The sequence below is a fragment of the Falco cherrug genome, chromosome 4, assembly GCF_023634085.1.
Source record: "Falco cherrug isolate bFalChe1 chromosome 4, bFalChe1.pri, whole genome shotgun sequence".
NCBI lineage: Eukaryota > Metazoa > Chordata > Aves > Falconiformes > Falconidae > Falco > Falco cherrug.
Genome location: NC_073700.1, coordinates 93,431,988 through 93,448,139, shown reverse-complemented (window position 1 = coordinate 93,448,139; position 16,152 = coordinate 93,431,988). Strand labels below are relative to the sequence as shown.

General features: G+C 38.2%; 1 protein-coding gene across 5 annotated transcripts in view; it reads right to left on the bottom strand.

The window, feature by feature from the left end:
* Nucleotides 1–16,152, bottom strand: part of BBS9 (Bardet-Biedl syndrome 9) — a 311,238-nt gene that overhangs the window by 109,537 nt on the left and 185,549 nt on the right. For all 5 annotated transcript variants that reach the window (XM_055707280.1, XM_014276303.3, XM_055707281.1 and 2 more), the window contains one exon: nucleotides 15,320–15,430. In XM_055707280.1, coding sequence (XP_055563255.1) covers nucleotides 15,320–15,430 — 111 coding nt within the window. The remainder of the gene's footprint in view (nucleotides 1–15,319; nucleotides 15,431–16,152) is intronic.

Here is a 16,152-nt window from a genome sequence, read left to right as displayed (position 1 = left end):
AGTTTAATTTTAGATCATTCCAGGTTGATTTAGAGTACATGCTCAGATGTCTGGAATTCAGCCAGAATAAAAATTGTATTTTATAGACAAAATGAACTAACACAGCCCATGAACAGTTTATTATCCTAAAGTTTAGCTGTTAGCTATAAATATTCCAAAAAGTTAAAACTTCTGCTCAAGGGTATTTATGTGTTGGCTTAGCTTCATGTTCGTGATGGAGTTTTGACCTATTCTCCATTTGACAAAACCAACAAAATACTAAGGAGGATAGGAGAAGCAGCTGTCCTAATATGACATTTCTTTCAGGCTTACAACCAATTTTTCTTCAAGAAAGACCAAATACAGTTGATATAGAAAGACCAGAGGGCGTTTTCACTTTGCCTACTGTACTCCCTTGTGAGTCGGGTGAGACTGCAACATACTTAGCAGTGTATGTGCTTAAGAACTTTGTTGGATTAGGTCCTGTGTCCACAATTTTAGAGCTGTGAGAAAATTGCCAGGAAAAAGCATAAATGAGTTCTGGCACAATGGATTGTGAACACAAGAATGAGGAGGCTCCCCATCATACACAAACCACCTTTCAAGGTATAAAAATAAACTCATATTTCCAGCGTTGGTTCATTAGGTAACAGAACTCAGAATAACTTTACAATTGCATTTAATAAGGCATAGCACACAATTTTAAAAAATCCTAATAGCATTCAGGGTTCTTTTCTCAGTGTTCCCGTTTACTGAGGGTCTGAATGTGTTTCAGCTACTGCGGCTGAGAGTCACATGGCAGTGTAAACTGCTGTAAGCCGGGGCAGCTGTGGCTTCCCCATTCCATTGTTCTTTCTTGAACCAGCACTCATGCTCCTGCAATTATGTGGTGAATGATTCAGGAAGCTCATTGAGTCAAAAGCTAGGACACAACTTCATGTTATACTTAATTTGACATATCTAGGGCCTGCTGCCAAAATGGATAGCCATGTCCTCCTCCATGCACCATCACGCATGTACCAACCTCCTCCACTGCTGAACTAGCAGCTTTGTACCTGTAGACCCAGTTACAACTCACTCACCCCATAAAATAGTAACCTTTCCTTTTGATGGTCTAACTATAGTGGTTAGAGACTAAGGTAAAACAGCAGCTTCAACCACATTTGGGGCAAGGTCTCAATCAGTTCAGCTCCCTAAAGCTGCCTTACCACCTGGTCATATAAACAGCAGTTCTGGCACCAGCAAATGGAGAAACACTTGGTGGCTTCACTTGGAGGAAGAGAAGGTAAAGCTGTGGCAACTGCCCTGGTTTAGGCCATTTAGGCCATAGCTCATTTGGATATAACCAAACTAGTTTAAAGTTAGCTAATCTAGGTACTGCTAGCAGCCTAGCTATGCAAAAGTTATCTTTTCAGGCACATTTTACAAAGTACACTGAGGAACAGTTGCAGTGATTGCTTAATGCTGCCAGCAATGCAGGCCAGATGAAAGCACGCACATGCTTTTTAATCACACTCCAGATGAAAGCACGCACATGCTTTTTAATCACACTTTTCACAATTAAAAGCTTTGCTGGATTATGACTACAGGGGAGAGAACTAATACCCATGTGAAGTGGAACATTTAGAGTATTTTTTTACTGTGCTATGTTCTTCTATCCTCTACTCTTACCTTACTACTTTTTCCTCTCTCCCACCAGTAATGATAGCAGTTGCCAATCTCAACGTGGCAAGTTGTTTGTACTCATACACATGGAAAAAAAAATAATATCTAACATTTGCTGGAATATTAAGCACACCAGAATAAAGCCACAAAAGAATAAAATTGTCTTGATAAACAGAGCCACAGAAGAGCTCTAACTCTGTCTAACTGCGTATAATTTTGGTATTTTTAGCTCCTAACTTTCACATTTGAGGTTTTCTTGAAATGGATCAGAGATCACATCAAAATCCAAGTTACAACATTTTGCTAAGGCTACTTTCCAGAAAACAAGTTTAACTTCTAATTTTTGAGGTAGTATTCTCCAGGGCACCAGTACATAGCTGGGGTATTGCACAGTGTTACACAGCCCATCACTCTCCCCATGAAACTCAGGGTACTAGACTTGAAGACAGATATGACATCTATGAGCCAAAATACATTAAAAAAATAAATCACAGATTCAATTCATTATTAACATGAAGCCAAGGGCAATCTTTATAGAGAAATTTTAAAGACAACTAAATTAAGTAAGAGTTCAGATTTGATTAGGTAGTATATTACTTGCTGTCTTACTACATTGTAGCTATACACAGAGCTGAAAACTAATTTGGCCTAACTGGTGTCACAAAACTTCTTACTCTCTTTAGGAAATGTAGCAATCTAAGGAACTACAGGGTTTCTGTTGTGGTTCACCTTGTTCTGTGAGGCAACACGGGCTGTAAATAACATGCCAATGAAAAAAGCAAACATGTCCTCAGTAAGTGGCATAGTTTATTTGTTTTGAGGGTAGCAGGAAAGGAAACAGACTCAGTTGTAACACCACTCCAGGTATCACATGCTGCGCTGCTAAACATTCAGGAACAACATTCTATTTTTCCCTCTGAAACAGAACCAAACTTTGAAACCAAAGTCTGAGCTAGGAAATGCAAGCTAATTTTGCAACCATATATTACCAAAGACCTAAATTTCATTAGCTTTATGCACTGGCATACTGCTTGCTTACACTGAGGCATGGGTATAGATTTACTCATGCAATAAGACAGGGTGGTAAGACACTTCAGTACTGATTCATGCAGCCTGAGTATTTCTGGTCATATGTTCCAGTAGCTATTACAAAATTCAGCACTTACACTGCTTTTATTCACTTCTACTTCAGCCTCATATCCTACTTTCGGAAACACTGCAGTAGGCTTAATACTAGATCAGTGAGGGTGACACCACAACAGCAGGAAGGCAAAATTACTATAACAGGTGAAAAAGATGAGAGGATACTTTGTGGAGTATGACTACAAAATAACTCAGAATGTGATTAGCAGGGATGGCTAATAAAAATCTGATAAGGCTAACAAAATTGCTACTACTAACCACTGCCTTGTTGGAATCGTTGATTTTAATAATGAGAGCTACCGCTCTGCTGTTGCTTGTCCCTTTTGTGAAAGCCCTCCTAAAGTGTCAAAGTAAGTTTCTTTAACAAAGTCATCCAACCACCCTCAACCTGATGTGGTGACCTCGAATCAGTTCTTGAAGCCTAACTTTTGAATCCTGTTATTGTAATGATGTGTTCCTTGATCAGAAAACGTCAGAAGACCTGTATTAACTATAGCCAAACTTATAGAATCATTAGCTACTAAATTTTAATTCTCCACTGAAGTCAGAAATACAACACATCGAAGCATTAGGGACAACAGGGCCACATGTGCTGCATCTCACAGCCACTGGCAATGAAAACTAAGTAAAGAACCAAGGAGTTTGTAACAGGCCGTCAGCTGTAATAGTTGTGACAGCAATGAAGAGTTGAGACCTCAAAAGACATTACTATTAGAAGAACATGGTCTTCTGTGAATTCCACATACATTTACACAGGGAAACTGTTTCACCAAGCACTCAAAAAACTGCAGAAGAGCTCTTAACACTACTGCGTACAAATGTAAATAAGGATGTTAATGTCCATTTTAAGTGACCTATGCTAAGAGCTATAGCCAGCATGATCAAACTGCGTACTGCTCCAACATACAAAGTGAGAACAACTTCAAGCCACAACAGACTACTGGGATTCACGATTCAAGCCTCTTCTGAGACATGTCAACCTTAGCATCACAGTAAACATGGAAAACACTCTGCCTCTATAGAATATTTTGAATATTTCATTCTAATAATTAAAAGAAAAAAAATGGCTGATACCAACTCTAGAAACATTACAGTACTATGTACAATATTATTTGAAGTAACCTTACAAAGTTCAGCAAGGCCAAGTGCAAGGTCTTCCATGTGTGTCAGGGCAACCTCAAGACAAACATAGGCTGGGTGGAAAAGGACTGAGAACAGTCCTGAGGAGAAAGACTTGGGGATGCTGGTGGACAAGAAGCCCAACATAGCCCAGCAATGTGTGCTTGCAGTCCAGAAAGCCAACCAAATCCTGGGCTGTGTATAAAGAAGCTTGGCCAGCAGGTTGAGGGAGGTGATTCTCCCCTCTACTCTGTTCTGGTGAGACCCCACCTGGAGTACTGTGTCCAGCTCTGGAGCCCCCAACATAATGAGGACATGGATGTGTGGAAGCAAGTCCAGAGGAGAGCCATGAAGATAAACAGAGGGGCTGGAGCATCTCCCCTATGAAGACAGGCTGAGAGAGGTGGGGTTGTTCAGCCTGGAGAAGAAAAGGCTCTGGGGAGACCTTATGGCAGCCTTCTGGTACCTGAAAAAGAGGGCCTACAGGAAAGCTGGAGAGGGACTTTTTACAAGGGCATGTCATTATGGGAAATGATTTTAAACTGAAAGAAGGTAGATTTAGATCAGATATAAAGAAAAAAATCTTTACCGTGACGGTGGTGAGACCCTGGCACAGGTTGCCCTGAGAAGCTTTGGATGCCCCATCCCTGGAAGAGTTCAAGACCAGGTTGGATGGAGCTTTGAGCAACCTCGTCTAGTGGAAGGTGTCCCTGCCCATGGCAGAGGGTTGGAACTAGATGATCTTTCAGGTCTCTTCTAACCCAAACCATTCTATGATTCCATGTTTATTTAAGATGATATTCACTAGCATTATACATCGTCTATATTACCAACACAGTCTATTCCTTGATGATTCAAAGTTCTAGCCGTGCTCCAAAGTGGCTTATAATGGCACTGATAATTTCCACAAATGACATGGAAAACCTATTTCTAATTCCAGTAACACTGTCCAACAAAGAGCATGTGGGAATGTGCTCCCTCATTTCAGGCATGTCAGCAGTTCTTTAAATGAGAGTCAATGTTTCCATTTAAATACCTTATTTTTCAAGAGGTTGCAGAGTCAGCCCTCAGGGAGAGTGAACTGATACCAGCCATTTCAGGTGCTTTCATGCAATCTTGTAACTCAAAAACAGCCTTTTTTCTTTTTTCTGAAGTTTAAGCCATTAGCTCATAATATGGATAGCTGCCTTCTGGAACTGGGAGGGGAGAAAGGGGCACAAGACACTAAAATTACTTCTAAAAAGATATTTTGGAAAATAACCTTTAACACCTCCACAGTGTCATTTTTTTTCCAGCAAACAGTTCCTAAAGACCTAGAGCTAATCTCCCTTTGGTGGCCAATGTTGACAAGCTGTAAAGTGTGTCTTGGCATTTTGTGTAACCTGGAAAAAAGACTTGGAAAACCATTTTACAGCCTCATCCTGGATTTAACTAATACTCATCTGATATATCAAACAATTATATTAGTATTAACATTAAGATTCTGAGACAGTGAAACAGTTTGAGAAGCAACCTTTATGATGCATAATCAGACTTAAGCCATAGAATTTCAAACCTGAGTTTTTGCATCCGAAAAAATTCCTCCTTGGAGTGTTCAATAAGTTTTTGAGATTTCCTAAAACTTGCAGTACTGGTTTTCAACAGTAGAGGAGGTCTTAAAGTGAAGTGCTTGCCTCTCTTTTGTGCTGTTGAACATCTTCCTTTTAATTACTTCTTTTACATCAAGATGGATGTTAGAAGCCAAAAGTGTCTATATTCTCCACTGCCCGCCAGCGTTTGTTGTCCAGGGCTATGAACAACTGACCAGGATTCAACAATATACCTGGCAGCCACTAAAGCCTTCTTGGCTTGGAATGCTGAGTGGGTATTCAAATAACGTTTTGATGAGTTTCCCTGTCCTTTTATTTATTTTTTTTAAAATGATATCTCATTAGAAAACAGAACAATATGAAATTTTTATATTTCTCAAAGACTGAAAAGAACATTGGAGCTGTTAATATCTAACAGAAATGCACATAAAGAATAGGGGAAAGTAAATTTTATAGACACACTGCTATAATGTGAAGAAATTAGCACAGATATCTGTGTACTATCTCACTAACCAACAAAGATCTGACAGAAGAAATGAAGCCAGGAATAACACACTAATCCAAACAACATATGAAATTCAAAGCTATCCATGTTCTGAACAAAATGATTTCCCAGTTAAACAAAAAACTAGGTACAATTTGTGTAGAACTGGAAAGTCAGTAAAGCGTTACGTAGGAAAACAGATGTCTTGAGAAACAAATTTTACTGAGTATTCAGTGAAAAGATTTCAACACAATGTTAGAGAAAACAATAGCTAGTGGTTTGTATCTACCAGAAACAAAGCACTGAGCGTATTTGCAGTGTGTGCTTTAGATGGCAGCGCTTGATATGGTGGGGAAAATAACTGGTGTGAAGAAACAAAAACACCACAAGAAATCTTACAAACGTTGGCAAGGAAAATAGAGCATTAACCCTCACCATCACAAAGGAAAAACAAGCAGCAGCACATAACAGAAAAGGCCCGACTAATTTCTGTCCTGCCCACCTTTACTGGCATGAATCCCAGTGATAGACAAACATCTACTTCTCCTAAGCTCATAGTTATGCAAGACAACGGCTGTATTGGGTCTGGCTGAGCCCCATAGTGCCCTCATAGAGCTGGGCTTGTATTAGTAGCTAGAAAGGTGGTGATAAGCAGTGCTCGCACAGCATCACGGCTGCCTCTCCAACCTTACACACACACACACCCCGGTAGGCTGGGTGTGGGCAAGATCTTGGGAGGGGACATAGCCAGGACAGATGACCTAAAGTGACCAGTGGCATATTCCATACCATATGATGTCTGCTTAGATATAAAAGCTAAGAAAGGAGGAAGAAGGTGGGCATTTGTTATTTACAATGTTTGTCTTCCGCTTATGCGCCCTGTAGCCCGGCTTCCTGGGAAGTGGCTGAACATCGCCTGCTGATGGCAAGTAAAGAATAACATCTTTTGTTTTCCATCACTTCTGTGCACGCAACTTTTGCTATTGCTTCATTAAACTGCCTTTATCTTGACCTACAAGGGATTTTTTCCATCTTATTTTCTCCCTCACTGTTCTGCTGAGGAGGGGAGTGATAAAGCGGCTTGGTGGGCACCTGGCATCCAGCCAAGGTCAACACACCACAACTGCCAAGGAAAGATGAAAAACAACATTTAGTCACATAAAAAGCTTTTAAACTTGTCTTTTTCAGATTCCTTCCACCGTGCTATAGTTGCCCTTTCTTGCATACAAGACGTATTCAGAATTCACAACAATGTGTTAAACTTTGGTTTTCGTTTTGTTCCATATTTAACAAGCCCTTTCTTCTCAACCTGTCTTTTATGTGCTCCTTATCTTCTGTTATTCGTCAGCAGTTCTCCTGTTCAGGACTTGATAAAAATAAGGAAAGGCTTTTTCATAGATTCCAAAAAACTTTGGATGTTGTTATGCCTTGTATCACTTTAAACTGCAACAGCAGCAACCTTTTGCTAACAATCTGAAGAGTGCCTTTGAACTGTTGAATCATAACAGTGCTTTAAAAAAATTATTTTTTCCCATTAAAGCCACTGAATCTGAAGGAAAGGTTCAGGCTCTCAATACTATGACTTGTTCATTTCATACCTTTTTTCTGTGATCTCATAACAATTTCTGAGACAACCCACAAAGCAGAATGTAAGGCACCCCTCAGTTCTTTGTTTCATTGAGAGTCATGGAAGAAACTGGAGTTAGGCAGAGTCTTGTTTAACCTTTGAAAGGAAACATTTTTTAAAACACTACCACAACCATTGGTATGGGGCAAACAGAGACTGATCTCTTCACCCACTGCAGTGGATAATACACATTATAATATACTTGAATCTGCAAATATTAGAACATAAATAAGACTTTCTATGTTCTCATGTGTTATATTACATTTCACAGGAGATGTATATACAAGCTCCTGCTAAAAGAGAAAGTGCACTTCATTTGGTATTGACTTAATGAAGGAATTCTCACATTAATCTCTTAAGCTGTACTGTTCTTTAAAAAAAACATACTCTGTGGAAAAGAAAACCTCCATAAATCTCTTCAGCTTTCTCCAGAAAAATAGGCTTTTTGTAGCCCAGTAATTTTCTTTGCACCCTTTCTTGTGGAAACAATTAGCTTAGCAATTTTAAAGTATTAGGTGGGCCCAGCTGCAGGCTCCTGGTATCTATCCTTTTATATAGCAATGTCCATACAGAAAGAAACAGTCACCTAGTCTCATAGTACTCAGTGGGAAATACGGTGAGCTACAAAGGAGGTTAGGTCTTGAGGGAGCTTTCATTTACCTGAGGCCATCACAAGTTTCCTCATTTTTAGCCAGATTTGTTTCTAACTCAAGACTTCGTTAGCTCAAGGACAAAATATTGTGTTGCAACTCACTTCTCAAAATGTTTGAAACTAAACTCAAAGTGCAAGAGGCACATTCACCCCCTCAGACGAGCCCCATAAATTGGTCCTTCAATGACTTTCAAAAAATAAGCCTGAAGTCAGACCTGTTGTTCTTCCTTTGGTCACGAGTGTAATAAACTTCAGATGGAAGCTCAGGTTCAAAACTGCAGCCACAGGCAGCTGAGAAGTCTGCATTGCCAGTGATACTGATTTGTTTAACTGATTGTTTTGAAAGCTCATTACAGGCATGAAATCCTACTCCAGACAGCACGTACATTTTTCCAAAACGATCTTTAGCTTGATTTATATATTTCCCTTTTATTTAATCTCTCATGTACCATACAGTTAGTATTAGGATTGATTTCTGTCCTATTAGACTGTCTAACCTGAAAAAGTTAATTGCTTGGCTACATATATTGAAAATTCTTTTGCTGTAACTGGCAAGAACATCAGTATCCAAATGATTACCAGTGTCGCAAACAATGATAATTACAATAACAGTAGTAAGGCCATCTGTATCTTACTTGTGTATGTTGAAAATTTGGAGCAGTTATTAGTCCAATATATAAACAATATATGTCTGATCTGCAGCAAATGGAAATCTTTCACAGACCTGTTTTAGAGTTTTTTACAGTGTGTTTAAACACCCTTCAAAACAAATTCAAAGATATGTCTCTGCTCATTTGAGTAGGTAAAAGATAATATTCAGAACAGTACAATACAAAAATAAAAAGACTCAGTGGATAGCCGGCAACAATTTATATTCAAAAACTCTTTACCATCTGTTTGTACAGACCCAAGCATTTAAGGATATTCCTTTCTAAAAGCAAATAAATGAATCTGTATCGCAAAACTTCATCTTACATTACAGCACTTTGTGATGAGCTACTTTATAGGTGGCAGTTTCATATAGTTGTGTATTAATGTAAATTATGATTCATAAGAAAAATTAAACACATAGCTAAATTGAAATGTGTCATTGGACCCTTTAAAGAAAAATAGTTGCAATCTTGTACTAATAAGCATTGTTTACACGAAGTTGTGTAACTAAGCATGTTTGTGGGCTAGAATCACGTGACAGTTCCTAAAATTGTCTAGGCATATTAAGGACAGCAATCTTTGATTAGAAGAGTAAAGTTGAAAGATCCTCTTAAACGGCATCCACTACATCTATATGAACATTGTCATGCCATGCTGTAGATAAAGTAACAAAGAAATAAAACACACTAAGTAAAGCTTGTAGGAAAAGATGTGCAGCTGTGCAATGTCTGGGTGCAACTTTGGGGGTATTTTGAAAATTTGGCTCAGAATGTCTTGTTTTACTAGAGTTTATAGCTCATCCTCATAGTCTTTTAAGTATAGCTGCTTGTGTATTTAGTCAGAAGTAATAGGCCAGATGCTTCAAATTAAAGACAGTTAAAAAATCTATTCTGATACATAAATATAAATGCTGAGACAGCTTTTCGTCTTAGATGTTATGAGTATTCATCTACGAAAGTTTATTTACTTTACTAAATATAATCATAGAAGATGAGAACTTTGAAATTTAATCTTTAAGCATCTAAGTATTTGCATGACAGCACAATACAAAGAATTTAACCAAAAACAGTGGCAGCACAGTAGCGAGTGAAAATGCCAAACCTTTGGTCTCATTTGGTCTCATGAAGAGCTTCTCAGAAATATTTGTATTTAAACAATAAATACAAATACTGGGCCACGTTCTCAGTTGCTCTCTCAGGAAGACACAATGATTATTCTGAATTATCATGGCAAAGTCAGACAAACATTTCTCTTAAATATTTAAGACTCTTTTTTCTCATTTGGATAGATCATTTACGGTATAGATTCACAGTATCTTTAATGAAAAATTCTGCCAGAAAAATCAAGCCTTACAAATTGTGAAAATTCGGACAGCTGCCTGACATGGTACTTGACAAATCTGACTCCCAGTGATATAAAATCCTCAATAAATTAGCAAAGTAATTGGCACCATTGTTCCACACACAAAAAAGAAAACAAAAGAAACCCAAACCAGTAACAATAAAGATATATTTTTCAGTCCAATCGGTCTTCAATTCATACTAGCTTATCATCTGATTTTCCATCAACTTAGTGGAGTTACTTATGATTTCCCAGCATAAAACTCTCTACTCACAAAAAGGGAACTAGATCCTTTCTGTCTAAAATATTCGGTAGGAATATTGGTTAGAAAAATATGTCTTAGGAAATTCTCTTTTGCAGTAAGTAGCATGCAGCAGGATAACACGAGGAACACAGAATATTTACTTTAAGGTCTGTATCCTGATAAATACATAGGTCATTACTTCATCCTAAAGCTCATCACCAGCACAGTTTAATTACTCAGAGAAAAGCTCTTCACCATATCCCTTAGAGTTGTCTCTAAAAAGCTAGTATGTACTAGAACTTGCTTATACTTAGTTACTACAAACCACATTTTCAACTCATTTTATCAGAAATATTTAAGTACAAGGGAGAACTTGAGAAGAGGAGTTCTGCACATCTCTGTGGATTGTTACCTTCTAGAACATATGGAAACTTCTCCTTGAAATTAAGCCACTCACTCAAGTAGACTGCAAACCTAGTAAGACATTCATAACTTGTGAAGAAGAAAATGGAAGACAGTGAGAACAGCATAATAAAGAGAAAGGAAGTCCACAGGACCTACATGGAAGTCTACCATCACTGCATTTGACCTTGTGACTGCAGCAGAGGTCAGCGTATCTGCACTAGTATTGTAGCTGTGAGCTCATGGAAAAAAATGATGACTTAACAAGAGACTTCAGAGTGGGCTCAACTTCAAATCATATTCAAAAGCTCCACAAGGCTTGTGCAGCCCACAATGAAATCTGTGCTGCTCTGTCCTCACTCTAACCAAAAACACCAAGATCAAAGTTAGCAGGGATAAATTTATCGTGCTAATGTTACTCCTCAAAATGCAATGCACACAGACTCAGTGCCTTGAGGGGGTAAGCAGGAATTCACTGGAATAGGGAATGTTCAAGGGAGAACTTTTGCACCCGCTGAAAGCAAAAGCTGTTGGCAAGCAGCTACTCCTTCAGCTACAACTGCAATAATATCATTAACTTCCAAATATTATGAACCTAATCCCATTCTTTACTGTGGAATCATAACATGCTTGGATTAGAAAAAAATAAATACACAAAAAAATCAGTGTGAACTATTTCAGCAATAAAAAGAAAACATCGTACAACCATTAATACCCCTTCGAAAGGGAGTCTGATCGGGTCAGAACCATTCATTCCCTCCTTGCACAGACTTGCAGCATGACTACTAGTTGTCATTTTCTGCTGTCCTAAGTAACTATTCTGAATAAAGCCAAAAGCCACATTGACATGCTTAGCAGCCACCTGGGAAATCTCAATATAATATTTTGTATGAGATAACTTGAAAGTCTGTGGCAAGCTGCTACTCTGCAGCATACTTTCTCATGGCATAGCACAGTCTTCCAGGCCTTAGTCTGTCATTTCCCTCAGTCCTTTGCACAGCTCATACATCATATTTGAGGCAGTGACCTCTTTCCTAGATCTATGTCTACTCATAAAATTCAAAAGGTTTTTAAAAATTCACAGTGTGTCCAAAGAGAAAACTAACCTACAATACAGTGACTGACAGTCATCTCCATACACTACATACTACATCTCACTAGCAAGAGATTAGTAAGCTCAGACATTTATTAGCAGCAAGAGTTTAATGTAAATCAACTGCTGAATATTTATTTTGACTTTTAGTAAATTCTACAGCCAGGATGAAATGCCATACTATCACAGGTAGATTGCTAGCAATACTGGAGTTAGCTAGTTCAAGACTAACTGAACATCACCTATGTAAGCAGCAAATCACAGCAGCAATAACGTAGACATCTACTCACAGGGAGCTCACAGAATCTGGCATTGAATTCAGGTTTTGTCTTGGTCCTGAGGCTTCCTCCTCTGCTCATCATTTCTCTGTGTTCCAACCTCCCCGACACAACTTCTCCTCAGCAGATTTGTACACACAAGCAATTTAACTATAAGCAAGGGTGTCCCAGTACAGCACACCTCTCAGTGAGGAACTCCCACCACTTCCTTCTAAGACCTTTGTGATTCAGGCCTTACACCTCTTTTCAGTAAATAAGGCATTTTGTTCTGCTTTGTTTTTCTACCTCTACGATACTACTACTAAGAACTGCTCGAGTTTTGTCCTAATCCAGCACACTGTACCCTTTGTTCTGATACAGAAATACATGTGCTCCCACTAAGGCAACTTCATTGCTCCCTTTTTTTGTTGTTTGGTTTGTTTGTTGGGGGGGGTGGGGGGGTGGGTGTTGCACTACTTGTGTGTATATTAATAGAATTCAACCTGTACAAAATCCTGCTGCTAAGATTTGGTCTGGCACCAGATGGAGCAAGTACGTAACTAGACTTCTTCCTCCATTCCAAAGGATGGTAGTCCATGGCACTCAGTTGAAGCTCTCCCATGACCTACAGAATTGTTTGGAATACTCTAACTTGATCAGCGTATTTCATTCCTTTGATTTCCATCTTCTCTTCACGTTTCCTACACAGGGATATCAGCCATTGCGCCCATGTGCACACTAAACTACAGCTGAAGAGATGCTGGTTTTTCTCTTCAGTTTTGAGCTATTTGGTGTTGTAGCTTCAACCTAATTTTATCTATTTAAACTTCTATCATTAAACTTCAGGAATTTTTTGGTAAAGAACATTAAGAAGCTTAGGTATGGCATAGGAGTTCAGGTAATACAGCCCAATGAAAAATGAAACTTGTCTAAAGCAGTAAAATTTTGCATTGCCATTGAACTACCTCTACAGCTAGAGATATGAATAACAAAAGCCATCTACAAGAAGGAAAAAAAATTCTCAACTTATAATCAAAATCTGTCTTGAACTCCCTCAAGAAATGAGGAAAGATATATCAAGAAAAAGAATTTTTAGTCTATCTTTTTTTTCTCTTACTGACTAGACAGTTAAATTAAATGCAAACTCATAAAAAAAGATACATAAGACACAACAAATATTCTTTGAGGGCTCATTTTAATTGCCATGGACTTGCTGCAGTCTCTGGTGCCTGAGCAAGAACTCGGGCCAAAAATATCATGTACAGAAAAACATTGCAATGCTGTGATTTCATGCCTAGTATTACCTTATGGTTTAAGTAGCTCCCTTGGCTCTTACACTTGTAGCAATTAGAATTTCCAGACAGCTCAGCGGCAGATATTCTAGGCGCTCTCTATATTGCAGCACTAACTGGGAGATGGCAGTCAATTCTTACCATGAATAAATTAAATTCACCGGTATAACACATGGCTGTAAACCTAAAGACTTTTTTTTTAAAGCTTTCAAAGTTTTCATTATGCCTTTTATAGTTACAAAGCAACAACAGCCAGCTATGTGATGTAAGTCTCAATTTTTATCATGGGCTAAGACTTGCAGTAGGATATGCAAGTCCCCATGCTGCTGTTTCTGGATCTCATGAATACCCTTCTAGACTTTTCTTTCCAGCAACAAGGTTATTTAAACAAAGCAGAACACTATCTACTGAAGAACAAAGATGTGCTTGATCAGAAGAATGGAACATCAGACAAGGAAGAGGGATTGCCTGCCATATGTTCCTGATTTATTGGTCTAGTTGCCTGAAGTTGGAATTTTATCAGGATTGTATCCTACATCAGAGAGACAATATAAATTTCCATTACCAGGAGGGTACTTAATATATCCAGATGACAAAAGTTAAACTATATGTATGTAAGCTTTGACAGCTTCCCTTCTTCTTATGACCTGAAGTCCATGAGGACTGCAAGTAATTAGCACTCCAGAAAAGTCAGAGCTTTAGGCCTTCAGGGGATTTTTCAGGTCATTTCGGTGAGCAGATACTCCTGTTGGAGTTTTAAGTTACATTGTGGCATTATTATACATTGCCTCATTAAATATCCTTCTTCCCTGCCAACTATTAAAAATTTGTTAATCTAAATTGTTCTATTGCATTAACTATATATTCCAACTCCCTGCCTGCCTGTGCAACATTTAGCTGGGCAAACAAGCAGCTGAATGCATTTTAAACACACAACTGGTTTTTGCAGCTGTGTAAGGACTTTCTATTTCTGAGTATTGCTGGTTGCAACCTCTGAGCTGCTGCTCTTAACCTCAACACCCATCCATAATGGACACATCTGATTTACAAACAACATCCAAATACATTTAAAAATAACTATTACAGGATAAAATCAGACAGTGAGGGGGGAAAGAGGAACGAAGGTACGACTTAGTAAACAAAACGGGAAATAGCTGCAGTCAAAGCCTGTGAGCTTACCAGGCACTTCATTAAACTGCAATGTACTACTTTACAGCGCTGCTTTTAAAATATGTTAACACTATATCACAGTTCCCGGCAGCATGAAGTCTTTCCAGAAAATGTGTCATCACTGTATGCAGCATATTTTATAGCCAGTATAATTTCATTTGATTATATCCAATACTATTTTTCTGAAATACTAGGAAGTCTCCCCGCAAAAGATAAGTAACAACCGTATTTTAAATCAGCTGGCACAAAGTCTAACCACCATACTGCAGCAAAAAAAAAAGCTTTCATTACACTAAAATGTCCTCAGTTTCATTTTGCCTCTGTAGAACAGGTCATGAATAAAAACTGCAAGAATCTCATTCAAGTATTATGTAGCATAAAAACTTTCAACTGGAGTTGTTAAACTGTAGAGATCAGTCTTGGAATTAAGCTGTTCTTGATAGAAGAAGCTGAATAAACTCAGTATCCTACACACTGTACTATTATCACACATCAAAAAAATTTATGCTAAAAAAGCCTGAAATACGTCGTTTGTTTCACATGTCCACAAGCATTCTGAAAAGACGAGCTGCACACGTCTAAGCAAAACAACATAATTTTCCTGTTCTTACCAGGCTTGGATTTCTGCTTTGCCATCTGCCCGTGACTGGGAAGCATTGCTGTGGAGCCCGGTATAACTGTTCTTTCCTCTAAATCAGACTCTGGGATTGTAGTACAGCCACCTAGTTGAAAATGGAAGAACCTTAATGTATTGTTTATGTGAGAAAACAAATTAAAAAACAAAATCGCCAGTGCATAATTAAGGAAAAGAGGGGATAAGTTAGCTGACAGGAATATATAAAACTAAAATAGTCTTTTTTTTCACTTCACATACTTGTTTGTTAAAGAAAATGATTACCGTTGTTTAGAAGGCTGATTATGCCTTAATGACTCCTCTCCACTAAGTATGCTGGTTTGAAAAAAAAAGTTTGAATGTGGAAAACTGGCTCCCCATAAAACGGAAATAATGTGATTTATGTTAAAGATCAAATTACTGGGAACGAGTTTTGTAATAAAAGTAATTAACTGTGAATTAATTAACTTTATAAAGCCAACAAAGCTTATGAAGATTGTTAGCCTGCCACAGAGAATGACATGATGGTATTTTTTGGATGGGCTATTAAATACCATGTTTTTATTACTTAGTGCTAGAGATATGGAAATACAGGGACATTGTCACTGTCCAGTAACACACTGCATTGGCAATGCCTTATTCAAGTGATTTTAGGATGCATGGCATAACAGATTCTTTGTATTTTGCAGTACTGCTTTCTGAGTAGTTCATTAAAGAACACAATGACTTAGAGCTTTCTCTTCAAACATGTTTAAAAGCCTATGTTTAAAATACAGAGTGATAATCTAGCAGTAGTATCACCTGAAGATAGCTGCTGCAGCTTGCAGTGGA